This window comes from Sphaeramia orbicularis, chromosome 2, assembly GCF_902148855.1.
Source record: "Sphaeramia orbicularis chromosome 2, fSphaOr1.1, whole genome shotgun sequence".
Lineage (NCBI taxonomy): Eukaryota > Metazoa > Chordata > Actinopteri > Kurtiformes > Apogonidae > Sphaeramia > Sphaeramia orbicularis.
In genome coordinates, this window is record NC_043958.1 from 17599932 (window position 1) to 17625767 (window position 25836).

At 35.4% G+C, this 25836-nt stretch overlaps 1 protein-coding gene across 1 annotated transcript; it reads right to left on the reverse strand.

Annotated features, from left to right (window-relative positions):
* Positions 1–877: 877 nt before the first annotated feature.
* On the reverse strand, positions 878–4479 carry en1b (engrailed homeobox 1b). Its single transcript, XM_030156991.1, has 2 exons — positions 3772–4479; positions 878–1269 (listed from the first exon to the last, which is right to left on the reverse strand). The coding sequence occupies exons 1-2, from the start codon at positions 4304–4306 to the stop codon at positions 950–952; spliced, it is 855 nt and encodes a 284-aa protein (XP_030012851.1). The 5' UTR covers positions 4307–4479; the 3' UTR covers positions 878–949.
* Between the last annotated feature and the right edge of the window lie 21357 nt (positions 4480–25836).

Here is a 25836-nt window from a genome sequence, read left to right on the forward strand (position 1 = left end):
TAATAGCTGAAATGTTACCCTCTGAGTAGAAACAAGAAGCATCTGGTTAGGGCGAAAGATGAACTGCGCGCATGCGTTTTTATTACTGTCCTGCTCCATCACATTTATCACATATCAAAATAATATGAATAATAATAATTAAGATGCAGCATTTGTATTCCCTATGTGATCAGAAAGCATTTAAAGGCATGTTATTTAATTTAATTACGCTGCGTAAAGACCATATCCCCAATCTATCATCTCTTTTAACCTTTATATTTTTAAATATGCAGTAAATTCATGATGTGGTTTCAGTAAAGTCAATGAAATTTAGCTATAATTAAAATAATAAACAACGGTGAAATGTAAGATTTAAACTCACTTTTACGCGTTTAATTATTTAAATTATGGGAAAAAAATAAAGAAAATTTAGGCCATCAATCTACTGTTGTCTCTCTCTTTTTTTATTACTTCAGACTACATATGAACATATTAAAATCTTTGGCTTGGTTGAGTCTGCGGACTGATGTGTTGAAGGAAATATGGCGCAAAATATGGGAAGGAGGGGGGGGGGGGGGGGGGGGCAGGAGACCACAAAAACCTCTAGAGCTAATTAGACATCCTAAAAAACAATGGGAAAGATGGGAAAATGGGGATTTCCAGCAGGTAAAGAGCGGATGAGAGGATGAGCCCGAACCTGAAATTAAATATACTGTATACAACATGATAACTGTGGCTATATAAACTTTAATAACGATCGTTCATTTATATAATTATGTCCATATAGCGTTACTATAAACAGAAATCTGTGTTTTTTTTTTTTTTTTTTAAATAGCGTTTTCCCCCACTTCCAGTTCATGTTTTTTTTTCATTATCTCCAAAAGCCATTAGAGTCCAGTAGTGGCCCTCAGCATCAGCAGGGAAATGTCCGGAGGGGTGGGGGTGTGTGGGGGGGTAGGGGGGGGGCACACTACTCGCTGTCCTCCTTCTCGTCCTGCACGGTGGTCGTTGAATGGTTATAAAGTCCTTGCGCCATGAGCTGCAGGGCCAGGCCGTTCTTATAGCCGCTGGCCTTTTTAATCTTGGCCCTCTTATTCTGGAACCAGATTTTAATTTGGGACTCGTTCAGGTTGAGTTCCTGGGCCAGAGACTGTCTCCGCTGCTCCGTTATGTACCGGTTGGCCTGGAACTCCGTTTTCAGTCTCTGTAGCTGCTCGGCCGTGAACGCTGTCCTGGGCCGCTTGTCCTCCTTGCTGCTCTTCTTCTTTTTCAGTTTCCGTGTCCTTGGGCCTGGCGTGGAAACAACAATGGGAAGAATACGTAAATGTCAGAGCAGCAATATGAATAGAAAAAGCAATTTACGACTTTTACGCACGGATCAAATCAATAACAAAAGGACGGAACATTGGATTAAAAAAAAAAAAAAAAGATTTTACGCACGGACAGGAGCTCCAATGAAATGAAAATACAACAATAGAGAAAGAAAAAAACGTGCATTAACAGCATTTATGACGTTACACCACGCAGATCTGACGTTTTAATTATTAAAAAATACACATTATAAAGCAGCAAAGTTACACAAACACACAGTAGCGCATTTGTAAATATGTTCATTCTAAAAGATAAAGTCCAGTTAAAGAGGTCAGGAATGGGCCTGCGCAGAGAAACGGCTGAAAAATCCGTATTTTGCATGCCTTCAGGTGAGAAATATAAAAATATGTTAAATATAACAAATGGAGAAAACAACTGTTAAAATATACAGAACTTGTACCATGTGTGAAATAAACCTGTCCTCATTGGCTCATACACACACTAACACTAAAGGGTGTGTTTTGATTATTACTCAGTACTAATGCGTGGATTTGACATAAACAGGTTTAATACAGGTGTGCACATTTGTACTATGGGTGTAGTTCTATTAACGCAAGGCCCGTGACATGTGACTCGCCCCATCGCCAAAACAAGCACCGAAAAGCATCAGCGGCTCAACTTGCTCCAGACTTTGGACTTCACATGTCCGCACCGTCTCGCGTTTCTATGGAAAATCCCCTATTAGACAGATTATGCAGGACGGAACCCACCCAGTCCTGTGACTTCTTAATCAGAACCCCATAGCTTTGTTTTGACGTAAGGACACATCTGCTCCTTGAACGCATCATCATGAAAGCAACAGCAGCAGCGACGCAATCCACAGACATCTTTACGCACAATAAAGGCCGCAATTTATATGTGTGACTGAAGGTAGTTATTTCACTATTCCAAACCTTAAAGCAGTGCCGAAAACGTACAAATACACAGACTAAACTCGGCGTAAAAACAGAAAAAATGTAGTTGAAGAAAAAAATAAAATAAAGTGGAGCTTGGACTTTTTTGTCATTTCAGCCTCAAAACAACAATATAACATCATCACACACATGAGAATATGCATTTTACTGCAGATAAATGCACAAGTGATGTATTTCAAAACATGCAACCTCAATATTAGACCGTAAATTATGTGCAGTGGTTTAATAATTCACACTATAATGATTAAAATCCCAGTTGATGTTGACTAACAGCGCATTGGCACAATTTAATTAAATGACAGAGCAGCTCTTAAACTATACACTCACACTATAAAAATGTCCTGCTGCAGCTTTAAAGTAAAATGTTTTGCATTTATTTACTGCCTCCTGACATTTTGCACGCTCTAAACCAGATTCATATAAAACCACAACACGGGTTTGAGTCACTTTGACGCAGAAAACTGTGGGTTAATACTATTTTATGTAGTTCATTATTATTTAAACGCACAGCAGTGACCCAGGAGCTGACCTTGCAGCTTATATCAGAACATAATCTCATATTTTCCGACTAAAACGATATGTTTTTGCAAAATAACACTGATTGTAATAATAGTAAACACTCTATTTGTTAATAAGCATGATCTTATGTTAAAGAAGCAACTGTATTAAACAATAGGATATATTTTCTGCATTATATTATAGCTTAAAGTAGTGTGTGCCATTTAACCCTCATTAATGTATTATTTGTCTTATTTTAATATTCTATAACACACTGTTAATTACTAATGTTTTTGTTGTGATGTTTTTTTTTTTTTTTTGTTTTTTTTTAATATTACTCAGTTCCAGTTGCATCTTAGTTTTTTGACACCATTCTTATTAGGATGCACTGTTAAAATGAAAACTATACACTTTTAATACCCAATATTTTCCATTTTATAAGTTTTTATAAGAAAATTAAATAATTTCTCAACATTTTATCTTCTCTGGTGGTTTGGAGGTATAAGATTCTCATTCTTAAACATTCTCATTCCTATTATCTGTCACTAAAGCAAATAAATCAGACGAGATGCTACATGTTATAAGCTACATTTTCACAGTATTATTCAGGTGCTTTATGAGGGAGAATTATGTGTAAGGTCCCAAAATGATGGACATTAATTGTGCACAATCATGCCAGTGATTTTTCTTTGCAATTACCATCAAACAGACGTGAAACACCACCGTTAATCCTGATGCGTTTGGATGTTAGTGTGTGCGTAAATGTGTTTTTGTCTCCGAAACTGAAAATTTCCAGCTCTGATTGGATGAATTGTAGGAATGAATGAAAAACTGTCAATATAAGTAGATCAGTTCTAACACTTTGACACTTTTCACATGCTGAAAGTTTGGGATGATTAGAGAGAGGCGGGTAATTTACGCAAGAGGACGGATTTGGCATTTTTACGCACAGACGTTGCCCAACATTCAGACACCCCAGGCGGCAGTTCGGGGACTATTAGCGCCTTACCAGATGAGGGCCGGTCCGAGTACCGTGTACAGTAAACCCAAGCGGGCCATAACATGGGTTGGCTTTCTTTTATTGTGGTCGGAGAGCCTCCATTGCTGCCGCTCACAACCATAATAGACGATGGGCTGTCTGCGTATCTGCCAGTCCCGTTGCTTGCCGGTTCTCCTTGTTTCGACGAGTTCTGTTTGGATGAAGGCGACGAGGACGTGGACGACGAAGAGGAGGGCGAGGAGGAGGTGCTGTCGCTGCTGCAGTTGGAGTCCAGGCACAGGCTGCCGGTGTGCGTCGGCCTCGCCACCAGCGGGTTGACGTTTTCTCTGCCCGGCGTTTGGCTCCGGTCTCGGTAGCTGGGTTCCTTTTTGCAGCCGAAATCCGGCCGGAGGATGTTATCAATGAAAAAGTTGGTGGTTCTGTGGGTCTGCTGAGCGGCCTGGTGGGGCAAAATCAGAGGAGGGGATGGGAGGTTTGGCGACAGGGACATGCTCTCCTCCTCGGTTGAGTCCCGGCCGCTGTTGGGCTCCTTTTGCTCTTCCATAGCTGCTGTCGCTCAGATAGAGAAGTGTCCACGCCAAACTCCACTTGTTGCTCGGACTCCCTCCCCCTTTTCGGTATCCAATTTAAACGCACATGTAAAACAAACCTTTTCGCTCTTGGATAAAACGCAAAAAAAAAATACACGTGTTAATTTATAATATCACCTACAGCGGCGTCATCTTTCCTAATAGCCTTCCGAGACCTGGCATAGCGAACAGTTCCACGTGAACCAGTGTCCCTGCGTGTCCACGGTGCAGCATAATATAATCTGTGTATGCGCTCTTCCTAAACTCTCCTAAAACCCTTCTGTTATCTCCCCCCTTGTGTTTTTTTCCCCTTCTCTTACACCCAGCCGGAAGCACGTGTGCGCGTACACACGTGCAGTCGACCAATCAGAACAGGAGATCGTCCCTGTCACAATTGACGACGACCAATTAGGGCCGAGGATACGCTGCGTCCTGGTTTGCGCGCACACAGCCCGCGCGTAAATGCGAGGGTTTGGGAAAAGCGCACGCGTATGGAGCAAGTACACAGCAAAACAAAAACAACACAGGTAGCAAGGATTATTACATATATGTGCGGAAGGACAGAAAGCAAGTAGCAGCCGGTTTTAGATTAAAATACATATTTAAGTTACATTTTTTAAAATATATTTTTTGGTTGTTTTTTTTTTTTAAACTGAGTGACAATTCAGGTTTTTTTTTTTTTTTTAATTTTTAATTTTTTGGGGAAAAAAATAGAAATATGGCCTTCCAGATTTCTAATACATTATTACAGCAGGTGTTTTCCCTTTTGCTGTTGTGAAATTGATTTGGCCAAACACATTCAGTAGGTTAGAGAGAAAAGCGCAAGAAGAGCTGTTTAAGAGCAAAAAGGGAAAACATTTAATAAAAAAAGTAAATGTTATTGCTAAATTTCTTAGAGCTGTACTATTTAGTGACTTCTCATTAAGTAGCTTTTTATTTTTGCAGCTCTACTTAATATTTAATTAATTCACCCCTTTTTTTTCCATTCATGCGCCTGTTTTTACGCACAATATAATATTTCTAATCTAAATGCCCAGATTGTTCACACTACCTGTGTGGCTTTGAGCAGGATGTACCTCGATAATAAACAGTGGGATGCATCTTTATCTTTTTTTTTTTGTCTTCTAACACCTTTTTCGTCTCTTTCTAATTGGCTATTTAAAAAAAAATCCAAATATTAATAATCATAACAGCACCAGTATATGGAAATGGGGACGTGTTGATGTTTAACACAGCCGCAGTGAAATCTTTATCCCACAGGCCAGAGTGGGAAGCCATGGCTACTTAATTAAATTCCAATTAGGACAGTATCAATATGCTGTTTAGCCGCAGCGCCATTGTGGGTAAATGAGCACTCAGTCTGCGCTTATCTGGAGCTGCAAAGAGAAGCTACTTGAGAGGGGCTGCAAAAGATAATTTATAGCTTTTAATTAGTCTTCATTCCGCCCGATCAGCCCGGTGTTCATCACAAGTAAAGGGCTGAATAAAACCCCAGTCAAAAGCGCTGTCACGGTCCCTGGCAGGGCCCTTAATCAAAGTGAAGCAGGGGCCGCGTACAAGCCACCTCATTTCCAAGGTGCTGATAAAGCTTGTTGAATAATAGCGGGGGCCCTCGGAGACACCATTTACAGAAATGACTTTATTGACGGCTTAACGTTGGTAATTCATTTTACCTTTCATGTATTGGGAGCCGGATTTGTCGCCGTAATAGGATGATAAATGCACTTACGGATCGCAGACTCGTTTTTATTGAGTAGCCTATATACTGGGTGCTTCAACAGCAGCACACACACACATATATATATACACACACACATACACACATGGACACGTGATGAGAGCGTTGTTGAAAAGCTGATATTCTGTCTGAAAGTAAAGCCATGCCAGTGTGTGTGTGTATGTGTGTGTGTGTGTGTGTGTGTGTGTGTGTGTGTGTGTGACTCGCACCTGCACCAATCTGCTCTGAAAAGGAAAATGTTTTATCTTTTTTTTTTTTTTGTGTGCAAAGGTATCAAATATAAAGTCAAAGAAACACAAATAGACATGTAAGTTGTATGACTGTCTTTCACTCACACTGTCAGACCGGATAAATTGAGTTTACTTCAAAAATCTGAGGTAACTCGTTGCCTTAAAAAATTTAAGTCATGACCAATGAAAACTTGAGTGTATTAAACTGAAATGCTTGATTTGAATGGAATTGTTATTTTAAGTACAACACACTAAATGCCAAGTTAATTTAACTTTAAATTTGTTGCAATGTCAACTGCTTTATAAAATCATTAGACTTAACATCATCAGTTCATTGGACTTAATTCCAAGTTGACTAAAGTTAAAACCTTTTGCAACATAGATTGCTTTGTATAATCACTCAACTTACTATATAGTAGAATGGCTGGAAATTAGGCAGAATGGTAGCTCAATGTAATTTGTCAGCACAGGATGAGAATTTAAACTGGCAAGGTGTACAGATATGTATTGTTTAAAGACATTTCCAGACGAACAGGAAAACTATTGTTCTTCCTATGGCTCTGACTCATGGTGCAGCTCTACAAAAATACAAAAACAAACACAAAAAGACCAATAAACACTGCCATACACACATGAAGTCCAAATTAACATGAACACCACATCCCCGCTGAACCCCTGCACATAAAAATAACACATTTTCAACAACATGCCCAACACCCACAATGCAATGAGGTGATAAAAAGGTGTGGTCATGACTAAAACTTAGTGGTTTAAATCCATTCAGCTTAAACTTTTTCATACTTTCAACTATGTCTACAAATTAGTAGAATATACTTAACATTTTATAGTAATGTAATAAAACTGAAATCATTTAATTGCATTGTAATTAAAGCATTTTAGTAAATACAAGGTCTGGGCTTACAGTGCACATTTTGTTTAATTCCATGGTCTTATTCCATCACTGTCTCATATATAAATACATAATACTTAAAAATATGCAATATTTTATGTATATATGTACATATGAGCTGTTTGTCTCTAGTGTGTCTTAGATGAAGTGTTAGACTGGTCTCTATTTGCTTCAGTTTCACCTTTTTACCTGTAAATGCGCAAAAAGCGTGTACATTTTTGTGGATTATAACAGGACAGAAAATATTTGTGGGCCTGTGGAGAGTCCTGCGTGGGCTTTACACTGATCAATCCTCCACTGTTCTGTAATATCATATTATATAGAAACATAAAGGAGCAAAGAAAAGCATCATGTCATTTTTTTTTTTTTTTAAATTTAAATTTGCAACATTTTCTTTTTTAATTAACAAATTTAAGTTCACACACATGCATGCATGGCAGAAAAAAACTATAGTTTAATATTGGACTGCATGTGTCAAGTTGGATTTCTCCATCCCATAATTCTGTGACAATTCTCAGGAGTAAAATCCTCATTTAGGACAACATCCCTGCAAACAGTTTTAAAGCCCTGAACCCATAACTGGCTTTTTTTTTTTTTTTTTTTTTTTAATTTAAATTATTTCTGTTGTCTTCAAGTATTTTTGTAGGTCTGCCTTATGTGTATATTATATTTATATTAACTTTAATTTTTAGGTTTCTTTGCATTTGTAATAACATAAATTGAATACTTCAATTTGTTCCATGATTGACATTTAGATAAGAGATTGGATGGGTTAAAAAAAAGTTCTGAAGCTGATTTTTGTGCGTTTCATGGTTTTGCTGCCATCTAGTGTTGAAAAACGGAATTGGTATTAAATCCAATATGACTTTTGATTCTTAAATAATTATTTTCTGTGCTTTCTGTTAGGTATTTGTCTTTTAACATGAGCTGTAAAAGACTTGTTAGTGCTAAAATGTCAAATGTGATACATTTTTAGTCCTAAAATAAAACTCATTCAAAGACAAATAAAGACAAAAATATGACATTCACTAAATTCTTCATCCTGTACCAAAAGTTTATGTATGTTTATATGGGGCATTTCTGACATTAAATAGCGTAGAAACTTCTGTGATCACTAAAGTATCCACAGCTGGAAACCTACAGGTTGAAACTATAGGTTGTACTTTGGCTCCATCTAGTGACAATAAGGTGTAAATGACATTTTCACTTTTTTTTTTTCCATTGTAAAAATAGTTCAATGCAAACCCCCAATTTCCCACCCTCTCAGGTCTTATGAATGTATTTAATTAATAAAAACCTCAGAAAACAACTCTAATATTGTATTAAAAAAATAACTTAAATGACAAAATAAGAAGAAAATCATTTCACACTCAGTTGTTTCAGACGGTACATTAGGAAAGAAATGACTAATTTACAATATGATACTTTAAAAAATATCAGTAAAAACAATTCATTTGGGAAAATTAGTAGAAATCCGGTATTTTTCAAAGTTTCCTCAAAGAAAGAAACACCAACTCTTTTGTGTAAACACTTAACTTGTGTTTCAGCATTTACACAAATATAATTGACTTTAATATTGTATTTATTTCAAAACAATATTAAATTCTAAATATTAGAAATATTTTACTATATCATCATTCTAATGTACTTCAACTATTTCCACCAATTTAAGCAACTGCAACCATGTTAGAATTAAAAATGAAATATTATTTACACATTTATTATTCTTTACTCATATAGATATTTATATAAATACCAAATTTCTTATTTTTCTCTTTATATTTTTCATTTTTCACTCGTTTGTACATTTTTCAACCCTTCTTTTCCTTTGCACTTGCTTAAATGTTGCTGTTAACTGTGAAATTTCCCCATGTGGGCTGGGCATCTTAATTGCAGTTCTGTGTTTGCCCACTAGGTGTCAGAGTACAACAAGTAAAAACACCAACTCAACCATTAGACTTGGAAGTAAAAAAAAAAAAAAAAAAAAAAAATGGGAGTTAATATTACTGTTGTGCTTTTTATGAGGGAGGATCAGTCAGTAAAGCGGTAGTGAATGGACTGTGCACAGAACATGAGTTTTATTCTCAAAAGAAAAGGAAAAAGCAATTATTTAGATTTTTTTTATAGTGATTATTTTAATTTGTCAAACACAACATTGCAGCAGTCAACATATGTCTATAGATTTCAACAAAGCCAGAGGTTATTTTACACCTTAGTCTTTAATAAAATATCCCACCTTTTCTACAAAGTTTAGCTTAAAAAATAAAAATAAAAAAGGCTTCCTTCCTGAAGCAAGTCTGTCCTTCCCTAGAGTGCATTGTACTGATATATATGTATGGTCTTGTAGACATATATGAAATCCAAACATCCCTACATGCTCACACCTGGTTCTACATGAGATATTATTTATGAGTTAAATTCATAATTTGCATAAATTCCACATATCAACAGGTAAACATATCAATACATAACCTCTTTTTTGAAAACAAATACTTTTTTCACGTAAAATGAGGATTTCAACTCAGATGTGGCCACGATAAATGTCCAGATTGAAGCTTTAGGATCAGATTCAAGGTTTTGTCGGAAAACCTTTAGCTTTGATTACAGCATGTATCCACTGTGGCGTTGTTTATATGATGCAAGGCTTATACAATATCACAATAAATGCCTATACTTTTATTTTTGTCCATAGTTGCATTGATTTTTAAAAGATCTTGTATTGATGATGGAGAGTCCGACCACTCCATCACATCCTGAAGATTGTCTTTTTTTTTTTTTTTTTTTTTCTCCACATTTTTATAAATTTTTGCAATTATACATGACAACAAAAAACACAGATATCAACCATGACGAAAACCAACAACCAAAACAACAAACCAAAGACAGAACGTTTATATCATTCACATTAATACCGCATAAAAGGACAGTGCAAGTACTCTCAACTCAGATAAATAATCATTTAATACACAAAGCTGGGTCAGGATTGAGGAAAAAAGAACTGAGAAGATTTCCTACGACTCTGAATTTATAGTGTTTCAACTTAATATTTGTGACACTGATATGCACCCCTTTAACTGGTTCCAAATGGTTTCAGCTCTAAAATTAGTGCCATTAAGTATATATGTTAATTGCTCCATACCTAAGACGTTTTAAAACTCAAAAACCCATGTTTCTATGGAGAAACACTTTGATTTTTGAATTTTCCAGTTCAGCAAAATCCTTCTTTTTGCAGCCAAAAAGGCAAAACCAGCTATTTTTCTTTCTTGTCTTGTTTTTAGCTGTGCAGAACTGTACCCCATCAGACACAATGTTGGACATGGAGCGATATTTATATTCATAAACTCAGAATTTAAGTTGCAGACGTCTATCCAGAAAGATTTGACTATGAATGAATGAAAAGTACCCACTTGACTACAATCATGCCAACAAAGATCTGAAACTCTGGGTACTGAAGAGCCTCATATCCTCCACATCCTGAAGATTCTCAATGAGGTTCAGGTCTGGAGTCTGTGGTGGTCAGTCCATGTGTGACAAGGACCCGGATGTATCCTGGTATCATCAGCAACAATGAAAAAGTCCATTAATGTTCAGATCTGGTCATTCAGTTTATTCAGGTAGTCACTGACCTCAAGTTACGGCCATATAATGTTGTAGAACCTAGACCTGATCAACTGACCCAACTCCAGACCATAACACTGCCCCCACAGGCTTGTACTGTAGGCACTAGGCACATCACCCAAACAACCACCACAGACCAAAAGCATCTACTGATCTAAAATGTGTAATACCTGTTGATCTGCTAAACCTGTCAATACATGTAAATAATTGGAGTAAAATACAGTTTGTTATCAGATATGACCCATTTGGACGTTCGTGGAAACACCGTCATCTTCTACAACATTGATTCACCAGTAAAACCCATGCAGTTGGATCAATGACAGTGGATGAGGACACTTGTTTTATGTTCAGTTAATGATATATTTTGCAGAAAAAAGTCACTTTTTCTTCAGTTTGCTCTGTTTTAATATAATAATTTTTGTATTTACTTTGAGTTTTCATCAACATCTCAATTAAATATAGGAAATTAAATACAGGAAAATACATCATTTACAGTGAAACAGGCCAAATACATAACATAATATTATAATAAATGGTGATATATCCCTTAAGAAAGTTTAAATAGAAAGAAACACTAATTTGGGAACTGCCACAGAAGTCGTACCAGGTCTTTATGGGTTAAAATTATCTCAGAGTAGCAGTATTTTTAACAGAAGACTTTTACATATTTCCAAAAGTCGAAACTTTCTGTGCAAAATCAGGGGGAAACAGAAAACTGATTGTTATTTTGAGCACAATAAACTCAAATACAGAACAAACATAGCTGAAACACAGCTTCAAAACATGCTAATGCTAATGTCCTTTATAATTTGCATGTTATAAAATAAAATGCTGTATTTTTAATCTGCATCTTGTGCATGGATCAGATCATTTGACATAAAAAAGTGTCAATCAGCTTCAAAATGGCAACTTCGTGTCATGTTTTCCACATTTCCACTTCCTGACATCTCTTAACTTTGTGCCACGGGTGTCAAGTTTAAGTAGAGACGCAGGGCAAATGTTAGCCATTCCAATTTGGAAACATTTACTTTGAGTTTTCATAAACATCTAAATTAAATATAGGAAATTAAATATAGGAAAGTACATGATTTACAATGAAACATGCAAAATACAGAGGATTATATTCTAATGAATGGTGATATATCCTTTAAGAAAGTTTAAATAAAAGAAACATTAATTTGGGAACTGCCACAGAAGTCGTACCAGGTCTTTACGGGTTAAAATTATCTCAGAGTAGCAGTATTTTTAACAGAAGACTTTTACATATTTCCAAAAGTCGAAACTTTCTGTGCAAAATCAGGGGGAAACATAAAACTGATTGTTATTTTGAGCACAATAAACTCAAATACAGGACAAACATGGCTGAAACACAGCTTCAAAACATGCTAATGCTAATGTCCTTTATAATTTGCATGTTATAAAATAAAATGCTGTATTTTTAATCTGCATCTTGTGCATGGATCAGATCATTTGACATAAAAAGTGTCAATCAGCTTCAAAATGGCAACTTCGTGTCATGTTTTCCACATTTCCACTTCCTGACATCTCTTAACTTTATGCCACGGGTGTCAAGTTTAAGTAGAGACGCGGGGCAAATGTTAGCCATTCCAATTTGGAAACATTTCTGTTTCCACCAGTCGGTGCCGTACAAGCCCCTTGGAATATTGAAATGCCTGCATTGTACAGAGGACATGTTTGCATACTAAACGCCGATTATCATTCAACACGTTTCCTCTGGCGCTCTGTCTGTCTTGGTCTCCCCGTCTCTCTCTCTCTGTCTCTCCGAGGCTTTTCTCTCTCTAGTAATAATACATGAATGGCTCTTCTCCCTCATCCATTAATCAGGAGGGAGCAGAGTTAAAGGAGAGCTGATCTTTGGCCTTCACACACACCTATCATTAATAATTGAACAGATATTAATGCAGATAAATAATTAAGCTTCAGGGGGAACTTTTTTAGTGTCCTAATGAGAGGTGGGGGACAGATCGCTCCTTATTCTTATTGCATCGCGCTGAGAAGTTTGTGGAAGCTTAAGGTGGTGATTAATGGGCCTAATCTAGTAACGGGCAAATAAAATCAATGCAGACGACAGGTTGATGTGGGATTTCTTATCTTTAAGCTCCTGGAAAACATCTCTGCATGATTGCCTTTTTGTAATCCCCCATTTCTTTTATTATTTCCAAGTTTTGCTTAATAACCAAGAACGTTTGTCTGTCTATGTCTACCATTTATTATCGGGTTAACTCTTCGTGAAATTCAAAGTTTCAACCCATTGAAGGAAGACTTTTTTACTTTTGTGAAAATTTTCAAACATTTTTTTCTTATGTAGAAAATCAAGGTCAATGAAGTTAACAAATTTGGTTCCTTACTCTTAAGTAGCAACAAAAAATACAAGAAGTTAATTTGAAAAAAAAAAAAAAACAAGAAAAACACATGTAAGGTGAAAGGAACATGTATATTAGAACATTAGAACAACATAAGTGCTGATAAAGACACCTGTCAACATACACATTAACACTTTGAACATCATTACTTACATTTGTACCATTTATCCTGTTATTGTGTATCTGTTTTATCAGCTTTAGCATATCTTATCTTCTATATCTACATATTTTTATATCCTTGTACATCACTTTGCATTGTTGTAAATATGCTACAGAAATAAACTTAACCTTGACCTTCATGGTACCTAACAAAGCAGGTACAGTCACTGTTTATGCAGAGGTGGACCTTACAGACCCTGTAGACCACATTGGACCTGAGATTGTCATCACTGTAACTGTTGCTGCCAGTGTCTTGTAATGTGTGCAGAAATAACCAAAAATAGTCACTTCTTCAATAAAGGGTTAAATGGGGCAATTTGGTACGACTTGTGTCACCTTAAAGCTCTAATTCTAATTATGTATGTCACTTGGTTTTCGGATCATTCTGTATGAATGGGGGCAAATGTAGCCATGTTTGTGGTAAATATGATGCAAAGATCCAAACAACCACCACCGACCAAAAGCATCTATTGATCTAAAATGTCTAATACCTCTAGATCCACTAAACCTATCATTACATGTAAATAATAGGTGTAAAATGCAGTTTGTCATCATTTCATGGTCATCAGATATGACCCATTTGGATGTTCAGAGGCTCCATAGTGAGCCTCTGGACACTGATTCACCAGTAAAACCCATGGACTTTGATAAATGACAGTGGATGGAGACACTTTTTTATGTTCGCTTAAGGATATATTTGACTGAAAAAGTCACTTTTTCTTCAGTTTTCTCTGTTTTGATATAATAACCTTTGAATTTACACCGAGGTTTTATGAACATCTACATGATCAGTGAATTAAATATAGGAAAGTATGTGGTTTACACTGACAACATTCAAAATAAAGTGGATAATATTACAATCTTTAGTGATAAGGTTAAATATTTAGGGAAAAATTCAGTTTGCTCAGTTTTGATCTTTGAATTTACTTTGAATTTTCATGAACGTCTAAATTAAACATAGGAAAATACATGATTTACAGTGGAACATGCAAAATATAGAGGATAATATTCTGATAAATTGTGATATATCACTGAAGAAAGGTTAAATAGAGAGAAAAATTCATTTGGGAACTGCCACAAAAGTAGCACCGGATCTTTATGGGTTAAAATTGTCTCAAGACTTTTAGATATTTCTTAGATATTGCTACTCTCCACTTGTTAAAGGACAGTCTGAAGTTTCTGTGCAAAATCAGGGGGAAACACAAAAGTTATTGTTATTTTGAGCACAATAAACTGAAATATAGTACAAACATGGCTGAAACACAGCTTCAAAGCATGATCATGCTAATGCTAATGCTAATGTCCTTTATAGTTTGCACATTATAAAATAAAATGTGGTATTTTTTATCTGCATCTTGTGCGTGGATCAGATAATTAGACATATAAAGTGTCAATCAGTTTCAAAATGGCAACTGCATGTCATGTTTTCCACATTTCCACGATAAACTCAAATACAGGATAAACATGGCTGACACATAGCTTCAAAGGATGCTAATGCTAATGCTAATATCCTGTATAGTTTGCACAACATAAAACAAATTAAATGCTGTATTTTAATCTGCATCATGTGCATGGATCAAATAATTTGACATTTGAAGTGTGAATCAGCTTCAATCTATCAAAACATGTAAATAATTGGTGTAAAATATTTTCATGGTCATTAGATATGACCCATTTGGACATTCAGATGCTCCGTAGTGAACGTGGAAACTTTCCTTTTTTTTTTTTTTTTTCCTTAATAACTGTCTGTACTTTCTGTGCAAAATCAGAGGGGAAATAAAACTTATTGTTTGTTTGAGCACAGTAAAGTCAAATACAGGACAAACATGGCTGACACATAGCTTCAAAGCATGCTAATGCTAATGCTAATATCTTGTACAGTTTGCACAACATAAAGCAAATTAAATGCTGTATTTTAATCTGCATCTTGTGGATGGATCAAACAATTTGACATTTGAAGTGTGAATCAGCTCCAACCTATCAATACACATAAATAATTGGTGTAAAATCTTTTCATGGTCATTAGATATGACCCATTTGGACGTTCAGAGGCTCTGTAGTGAATGTGGAAACTTTCCTCTTTTTTTTTTTCTTAATAACTATCTGTACTTTCTGTGCAAAATCAGAGGGGAATATAAAACTTATTGTTTTTTTGAGCACAATAAACTCAAATACAGGACAAACATAGCTGTAACATAGCTTCAAAGCATGCTAATGCTAATATTCTGTATAGTTTGCACAATATAAAAAATAAAATGCTGTGCTTTAATCTGCATTTTGTGCATGGATCAGATAATTTGACAATTGAAGTGTGAATCAGCTTCAACGTATCAATACATGTAAATAATTGGTGTAAAATCTTTTCATGGTCATTAGATATGATCCATATGGATGTTCAGAGGTTCTGTAGTGAACGTGGAAACTTTCCATGTTTTGCTTAATAACCGAGAACGTTCCAGCTTCACTTGTCAACATCACATGTAATCAAACACATCTCAGGGCGCCGTGTGCAGATCGGCGTGCACGTGCTCATCAGCCATGCTGCCCGGGGCCACGCTAACCTTTCAGCCGACTCTCTGAGGAGCGTCTCTCTCATCTGGCATCCTCAGCCCGTCACTGTCATCAGCCAGAGACGAGTGATGAAAGATATAGTCCTCATTGGCTTTGTTATGAGAAAAGCCACCCTCGCCTACGACTTATTTCCTCAACCTTTTACTCCTTTAGATTTAGAAGTGACAGATTGATTTGGTGTGGGATTGTAATAATAAAAAAAAAAAAGCCCGAGAGACACCAGATAAATTAATGATATCTTTAATGAGTGATTAGAGGGGTCTCTGTGTGCAGGTTTAATAACCTGAAGGGAATTGCAATTAACTCAAAAACCTAAACAGTGTCATTGTCACCAAAAGCATCTACTGATGTAACTCTAGAGCCACTAATCCTATCAATTTATTGAAATAATTCCTGTAAAATCCAATTTCTCAGCTTTTCTTTAGAATCAGATTTGACCCATTTGGACGTTCAGAGGCTCCGTAGTGAAGGAGGTATCACATCCTGTTCTGCAGCATTGATTCACCAATAAAACCCATATAGTTGAACAAATGACAGTAGTTGTAGATGCTCGTATTTGGGTGCATCTTTGAAAATGGGTACATTTTGGTACCTGGCACATTTCCAGCTTTTTAGACCCAATAATAAAAGATAAATTTAGACATATTTTCCCCCAGGATGTACCTAATGATGACCTCAGATAAATGCAAAAAAATTATGCACTTACTCTGAGCCATCCCAAAATTAATGAATTTTCAGTAATAAATTAGGGCCAAAAAAGGACCAAACTTGGGACATGAAAGACTACCTAGGTGTCAGTGTATTTTATTTTGAAAACATGTCTTGAAATGGTCTTATATACCGCTATAAATAAAGACACTGTTAAATTTGATGATCCTAGTGTTTTTTCTAATCCAGACATGTGGTTTTTTCATGAATTGGCAGTCTCATTCCAAGTTTTGTGTGTAACCCATCGTGTCCACTTGCGTTAGATACAGAACCTGTCCAGTTAAATGTATATAAATCGCAAAAGATTTTGCGACAGTGGTCATTTTTGTCAAGCACTCTGCCTTGCATAATTAGTTCAATTCCCAAAATGTACCTATGAGAAAATAAAGAGATATTCAGAAAAATTGTAGCGTGTAATTTTTGTGTCCTTTTGACCGTGTTACATACAGATTTTTGTATTAAATATAATGTAAAATAATATAAAAATGGGTTTTATCTGAAAAATAGTTTCTCTTTTATCTCAGTAAGTATTTATTTTTTAAACTGACCCAAAGTGCTTCCAAACTTGCTTCATAACATTAGTCTACATCTGGTTTGAATTCTTAGCCCCCATGTCCTGTTTTTAGGGACCAGTTTCATAGAAGCACCCATTTACATTGAGTTGAGGATATATTTAGCTGAAAAAGGCTCTTTGGTTTCAGTTTTCTTCATTTTTATATAATTACATTTGACTTTTTATTGGTATGAACACCATTAGTAAATTAAACTTTTGCATTTTTCAGTGAAAATCAGTTTTTTTAAAGGATAAAATTAATAAATGGTGATAAATCACTCAGTAAAGGTTAGAAGTAGGTACAGTTTGTGGATAGTATTTTTTTTTTTTTTTTGATATTATTACAAGTACAGTGCTATCGTCCTTTAACTGTTTTTACACTGCTTTTAAATGTATTATATATTTTTATACATTTATACTGCTTATAACTTTGACTTTTTATTTGATTGTATTTTTTAACCCTTACACTTGCACTCTGAGAGACGTCTGCATAATAATTCCTATGTACCTGAATGTGTAGAAATCTAAGTAGAACTTCACAGAAATGTGTTTTCCACAGGTGCAGCATTTTTTGCCTGCAAATCATCTGCATCTATGTGGTTTCTTGTATTTTCCAACAAGATCAAATGAAAAATCATCACCCAAGGCCGACCCATTTAGATTTTATAATATCCTGGGAAATTAAAACACTGATAATTGATTGATTAAAGCTTCAGTTGGAGTTGATTTACAGACAGATTATGAGGGTAATGCTTTTTATAGACATTTATGGTAATATACTTGTAAAATATCTTACTGCACTGGGCATCTTTTTTGTGGAAAAGCATTTTTTCTGGCAAAATACAGCACAGAAATGTCACTTATCCGAGTTATGAAGGGTAATAGATCCTTAAATGAACTGTTAGGGGACGTGTGTGTCCAGACAAAGCTTAAACTCGCTTCATTTTTATCCCTTGGGTATTCTAAATTTTTAATTCCATCATATTTTACTTCTAGCTGCTCTCCTTAGAGCTGATTTATTCACTAGATATTTTAATTGTTTGATTCTTTTAATGGTTTAACGGATTAACCTTCTGTTGTGTTTGTCACTGGCATTTATCCAAGTTTCTTGTTCCTCCAATTATTGTCTACGGTTTATTGTTTGCTGAGATGCCTTTTTATTGTTTTCTTTACTGTTGTTCGAGCAAATATGTCCAGAAATAATGTAAATGTCTTTCAGTGTTTGGTTTGATAAACAAAAACCTGCAGAGGAGTTTTGGAGATGTCATCCCTATACCAGAATTGACAGACGGCAATATATACATAGACCTAAACTTCCATATATTCCAAGAAAAAAGAGATTTTATGATGAATCCAAATACATATTGCAGTTTGACATAGATATACTATGTGTAGTCATTAAAAAAAACAGCTGTTCTTCACCCATAAAGACCCAGTGCTGCATTTGTGTCCATTTCTAGATGAATTTTTCTCTCAATTTAACCTTTCTTAAATGATTTATCACCATATATTATAATACAATTCTCTGTATTTGGTATTTTTGAATCAAAATCAGATATTTGTCATTATTTAATTTGTTGATCCTGTAGATGTTCATAAAAACTCAGATTAAAGTTAAAGGTTATTATATCAAAAACAGAGAAAACTGAAGAAGATATGACTTTTTCAGTTAAATATATTATTATCAAAATGTCCCCATCCACTGTCATATGTCAAACTCCATGGGTTTTACTGGTGAATGAATGTTGTAGAAGATGACAGTGTTTCCATGGTAACTACGGAGCCTCTGAACGTCCAAATGGGTCATATCTGATGACCATAAAAAGATGACAAACTGTATTTATACCAATTATTTACACATATTGATAGAATTATTGCAGATCAGTAGGTGGTTTTGGTTGCTGGTCGATGTTTGGGTCTTTATGGGTTAAAAGTAACATAAAATAGCTATTAAAATGAATATAATATAGCATGTAGTAACAAAATTGCATTTTACCCAAATTATTCACATGTATTGTTAGGATTAATGGATTAAGAGGTATTAAACATTTAATTTCAGTAAATGGCTGTGGTTGCTGGTGGCTGTTTGGGTATTTATGGGTAAAAAAAAAAAAAAAAAAAGCAAAAATATTTAGAATAAACTGCAGCTACTGTAAGAGCAAGGTTTTTTTGACATTAATTAAACTGAAATGAGTTGTTTTTAGTGTTAACTTAAACCATTAAGACTACATTTAATAAAATATTGTCTTGCAATAATGTTAAAAATATATAAACCTCAGCTTCAATTAACAAAAATAACCTTCTGTAGGTTGAAGATACAAGTTTTTTTTTTTTTGTTTTTTTCTCATGTGTTTTACTGATGTAAATATGTTGAATTTTGTATTCCTTATCCTCTCACCGTTGTCTTCTCCAGCGCGGTGCTCTCTCTTTCCCCTCTTGTTTCCCTTGTTTGGCTGATTAAACTACAGAGGAGATGCAATTTACCCAGTGCAGAGTGACAGATCCAGTGAGTCAGCGTTTGGCTGAATCATTATCCAACATATGAGGCGTAGTACTGCGAGTAAAACGCACTGAAGCGAAGTCTATGCCAGTGTCTCAATCTCAGATCGAGGTTTGTCGTGGGTTGGTCAGGATTATCCTCCAGGTTTGGTTCTGTCTGGATCTGCCAGAAGGAGATGGATCATACAGATATTTATTTTTGATGTAAAGTAAAAGTGAAATAATCCCCTTGTGTAATGTATGAGCTTTCAGACCAGCTAAAACTACTAATACTGGATGTATTTATTTATGAATGAATGAACTTATTTTGGTTTGTACATCAATCATTAGCACCCAGTATAAAAATCACAATAAACGTAAAAACCAAAAAAGGAATAGGCTAGAAGCAAAACCTTATTTTTTTTTTTGCCAATCATTACACCATAAATACAAAAAAAAAAAAAAAAAAAATCAAAAACAACAAAAACATATCTGCCATCTCAATTCAATATTCCTAAATAATTCTAAATTTAAGTTTTTTTTTTTTTTTTTTTTTACTTTGCCAAAGGAGAGAATAACGTAAATTCATCATCAGGTCCATTCCATAATTTCACACCCACAACCCCAGTCCATTTATTCAACCTTTACTTTACCAGATAAGTCAATTAAAAGCCAGTTCTCATTTACAACCTGGTTAAGAGGCAGTACAGCAAGCAAATAAAACAGAAAAAAAACAAAACAAAACTAAGAATTCACAAAGTCAAATGACAAGCTAACAGAGAGTGTTATTTACAATATTTCAATATATATATTTAAAAAGAGTAGTTATTAGCTGTAAAAATGTAAAAACAGATAATACAGTTTTTCACGTTACACAAACACTAAAAGAAACAGACACAGTATATATATATATATATATATATATATATATATATATATATATATATATATATATATATATATATATATATATATATATGTGGACTTAACAAAATGGCTAAAGGCAAGTGCAATGATCCTGTAGTAGTGGTTGAAAGTTCCCGTGTTTATATGCAACAAACTGGGTAATTTAATGATACGAAGGTTGAATTTGACAACACAATTATATACAGTCATCATCAAAAACAATGGTTATGCAATCAAATACTAACTCCTGTGTGTATCATGTGACTAAAACAGACAGAAAAGAAAACATGGAATGTCTAAAAGCACTGTTTTTGTCAGTACAATGCCATAGATATTGATAGAAGAACTGAAGTGATTTTAGTTATTATCAAGTAGGGATGTAACGATTACCGGTATCACGATAAACCGCGGTAAAATTTCCGATGGTTAGCATAAATTAAATCTTCTGCAAAGTGCAGAAGACATTAACAGTCAAGGGTGTCAAACTCGAAAATAATAGTTTAATAACCTACAAATAATGACTCCACATTTTCTTCTTGGTTTCATGTGAAAAAAATAATATGACATCATGCCTGTAAATAATGACAACACCATTTTTTTCTCTTTGCTTTACTGCAAAGAACATTAAATTCTGATATCCTTTAATAATCAAATATCAATAACCTGAACAAATATGAACAACCTGAAATGTCTAAAGAAAAATAAGTGCAATTTTAGCAATATTCTGCCTGTTTTGTGTCTTGGTAGATCGGATCTGTAATCCATATGTAGAAATCATAAGTTGAGGCATAATGCTGATCAGATTTTTCTTATTACAATTTCTTATTATTTTTCTTCAGAAATGTCAGTTTTTTTCAGGTTATTCACATCTTTTTTGTTTGGATAGTTTGTGAAATGTAAATGTTTTCATAATTTAATGTTATTTTTTGCATATAAAAAATTTGGAGTTGTCATTATTTATAGGCTATTATGCTATTATTTGACTGGTCCAGCCCACTGGAGATCAAATTGAGCTGAATGTGGCCCCTGGAAGAAAATTAGTTATACACCCCTGCTGTAGATCATGTATTTTTAGTGTCGCTGTCATATGAGAATCACAGTATTTATTTGCAGAAGTCCCAAAAAAAGGCCCGTTTTCAGGTTTGTGACAATGAATTTGTCTGTTAAAGCTGCGGTGCTTGGTAATTTTTAGCATCATTTGGCAAAAATTCCATAATTACCTTCTGTCATACTGTACTGTTATAGTTTATTAGTCATCATTTGTAGAACTGCTGTCCAGTGAGAATCATGTATCTCCATAAAGTCATGTTTTTCTTCTTTTTTTTTTTTTGCCTTTGTGACAGTGCAGTTTCCAGGGAATTTAAGAGGGTTTTGGGGAGTTTACAGTCCGGTTAGACCACAGGTGTCAAACATGCGGCTCGGGGGTCAACTCCGGCCCACCTAAGGGTCCAATCCGGCCCCTGGGATGAATTTTTAGAAATGCAAAAATTACACTGAACATATTAATCATTTTAGTTCAGGTTCGACATTCAGACTAATTTAATCTCCAGTGGGTTGGATCAGTAAAATACTGTCATAATAACATATAAATACTCACAACTCTCAATGTTTCCCTTTGTAAATGTAAACATTTTCATGCCATTTTACTGTATTTACACTAAAACAAACTAACATTTCACAAAAACACAAATAACCTAAACAAATATGAACATTTTGAAATGTCTGAAGTGTAATTTTATCAACATTCTGCCTGTTATTAAATGTTTTGTGTGTTTGTAGATCCACTGGGATCTGTACGTTGTAATTTACATGTGTAAATGAAAAAACTGAGACAGAATTTTATTAAAATTGCGCTTAGTTTTCTTAAGAAATTTCAGTTTGTTCATGTTATTCACATTGTTTTAAAGGATAGTTGGTAGATGTAAACCTTTTCATGACATAATTTTACTTTTTTCGCTCTAAAACATAGAGGAAAGTTTGGAGTTGACATTTTTTATATATTACTATGTTATTATTTTACTGGTTCGGCCCACTGCAGATCAAATTTGGCTTAATGTGGCCCCTGAACTAAAATGAGTTTGACACCCCTGGGTTGGACTGATGTAATTTTCTTCTGAGATGCAGTTTAATATAAGGATCAAAACACATAACATGGAAACAGTCAGACACCATATAAGTAACTACGGGCTCATAAATAGCTTTTGTTTTCTATTCTTTTCTAATATAATCAGTACATTAACTGAAGCTAAAATGTTTACTTCTTTAAGGGTAATCGAGTCAAATGTGATGTTCCAGGCATATAGTGTGTGTGTGTGTGTGTGTGTGTGTGTGTACATGTGTGTGTGCATTATCTATATTCACACACCCATCCTTCCACTACATATTTAAAGCCTCAGTTTAGCATCCTTTATTTGGTTTTCCTCTGTGGACGCTCTTTTCTCCCACTTGTGTGGTTTGGGCACATCAGCTCCACAAAAGAAAAAGATAAACAGGAGCCTTTAAGTTGTCAATTAAAGTGAAACGTTTCAGATTTTGGCTTTCAGCCCCTCTCTGCAGGTCCCTTTAGATGCCCCTCTTTATATTTTCCTCATGCCGTGCTGACATTTGCATCACAAGCATCAGCATTACTCATGGATCAATCTTCACGAGGGGGAAAATCATTGGAATGAAAGAATGAGGAGAGGTTTTGACAATTGTCCTGGTGATTGGCTGCCTGCGCTCGGAGCTTGTCGGCTGTAATTTTTTATGTTGATTTGACAATCAGACACGGGCGGATCTTCACTCCCAGGGACATGCATTAGGGCTAACTGGATGCTCAGTCCTTCTTAACTGTTATTTGATTAGACCATATTGGTGAGATGTAATTAAAAAATCCCAGTCATTGTTTTCTTTATTGGAGGTGGCACATGACAACAAGCAGGACGGACACATTACTCCAATATGACGCCTGTTGCTCAGCTGCCTGTCAAGCTGCAGCGCCTGAACACAACTCGTGCATGAGGCCTTGTCCCACTTATCTCATCTATCAGTGAATTTCACTCCTTCACCTGTCAGTCAGTAATCCCTCACTGTCATCGCGACCAGGGGGATGGAAGAGTGTGATCATCCATTTTGTTCTTATATATATGTGTGTGTGTGTGCGTGTGTGTGTGTGCGTGTGTGTGTGTGTGTGTGTGTGTGTGTGTGTGTGTGTGTGTGTGTGAGGGCGTCCATCTGGCAGCCAGTGACATGTACTGTTGTTGATGTCTCAGTTGGTGTCAGCAGCTCCACTTTTCATCCTAAATGTGTCTGTGGTTAAAGCTCAGAGCCTTCACAAGCCTTTAAAGGACCTCTGTCTGTTTCATCGTCACTTCAAACCACCATAAAAAACTATTATCTTTAACCCGTAAAGACCCAGTGCGTCTTTTGTGGTGTTTCCTAATTAATTTTCCTCTCTGTTTAACCCAGTGGTTTTCAACCTTGGGGTCGGGACCCCACGTGGGGTCACCTGGAATTCAAATGGGGTCGCCTGAAATTTCTTGTAATTAATAAAAATAATTTAAAAATTTGGGTTCAATTCCAACACCAGTCGACAGGGGGTGGGCATGTTCTCCCCATGTCTGCGTGAGTTCTCTCCGGGTACTTCGGCTTCCTCCCACCATCCAAAGACATGCACTGATAGGTTAATTGGTTAATCTAAATTGCCCATAGGTGTGAATGTGACAGTGATTGTTGGTCTCTATATGTTCAGCCCTGCGATGAACTGACGAAATGTCCAGGGTGTACCCCGCCTTCGCCTGTAAGTAGCTGGGATAGGCTCCAAGCGACCCCCGTGACCCTAGTGAGGATAAAGCGGGTTCAGAGAATGAATGAATGAATGAATTTTAAAAAATCTTACTAATTAAAAATATGTGATGAATTGAGAGAGACAATCACAATACATGAAAGACATGACAAACTGTGAAGCTGAAACTGAAGCACTGTGGTACTGTTTATCTGTCAAATGTTCATTGTGGTCGGTTTCAGATGCTGCAGCTCTTTCATAATTCATAGTTTGAGTTCTTTTTTGTTCAGTATTAATTGTCAGCCTTGTAAATCCAAGCTGGACTAACTGTACATAACCTGACCGAGGAAAATAAAACTCTCACTTTGTGCAGGAATCTATTCCTGGCTTTTCTGCCTCCGTCTATGATAATATACATTATATAGACTAAATGTCCTTTAAAATGAACGTTTATTAGCAACAAAGTATAGCAAACTATTACATGATCAAAAACAAATTAATTTTAGCCAAAAAAAAAGTCTCTGTTTTGAATGTCTGGGGTCGCCAGAAATGTGTGATGTTAAAATGGGGTCATGAACCACTGGTCTAAACTTTCTTGGGTGATTTATCACCATTTATTAGAATATTATTCTCTGTATTTTGCATTTTTCTGTAAATCATTTTTTTTCCTGTATTTAATTTATATGTTTATGAAAACTCAATGTAAATTCAACCATTATTATATGAAAACAGAGAACGGAAAGAATGTATATCATTAACTGAACATAAACACTGTCATTAGTCCCTTTTCCATTGGATATCTGCGCAAAACTTTACCGATATTTACTAAATGTCGAAAAAACAGAAGTGCGTAATGTCGGTTTTTCCATTTAATCAAAAATGCGATGATTTGTTTATTTATTATCATGAGATGAAACAAGAAGTCATTCCATAAACATGGTGACGAATGTAAATATGGTGTTGATTTACAGATATATTCATTATTATCATATATTACCCCTCTATCTCGTACTAAATTAAAAAATGACTGGGTTTCCTGGTGTGTCCACACATACCGTGACATGTTTCTTCTTCTTCTTTGCTTGTTGTAACGTCCGTCAACATCCGTTTTTTTTTAATTCACCTAATTCTAGTTGCGGAAAAAGGTCTTTCCATTGCAGTTTTGCGCGATATATCATTTGTGCTATGCCCAAAAAACCACCTCTTGCCAGCATAAAAACTTTTAATCAAAAAATGAGACTTTTTCCATTAGGTACATTTTTATGTTCAAGTTATATTTGCGCAATTTCAGGGTCAATGGAAAAGCGACCATTGATCCAACTCCATAGGTTTTGCTCAGTGAAGAAGATGTTGTAGAAGATGACAGTGTTTCCATGGTAACTACGGAGCCTCTGAAGGTCCAAATGGATCACATCTGATGACCGTGAAAAGATGACAAATTACATTTTACACCAATTATTTACTTGTATTGATAGAATTATTGAATC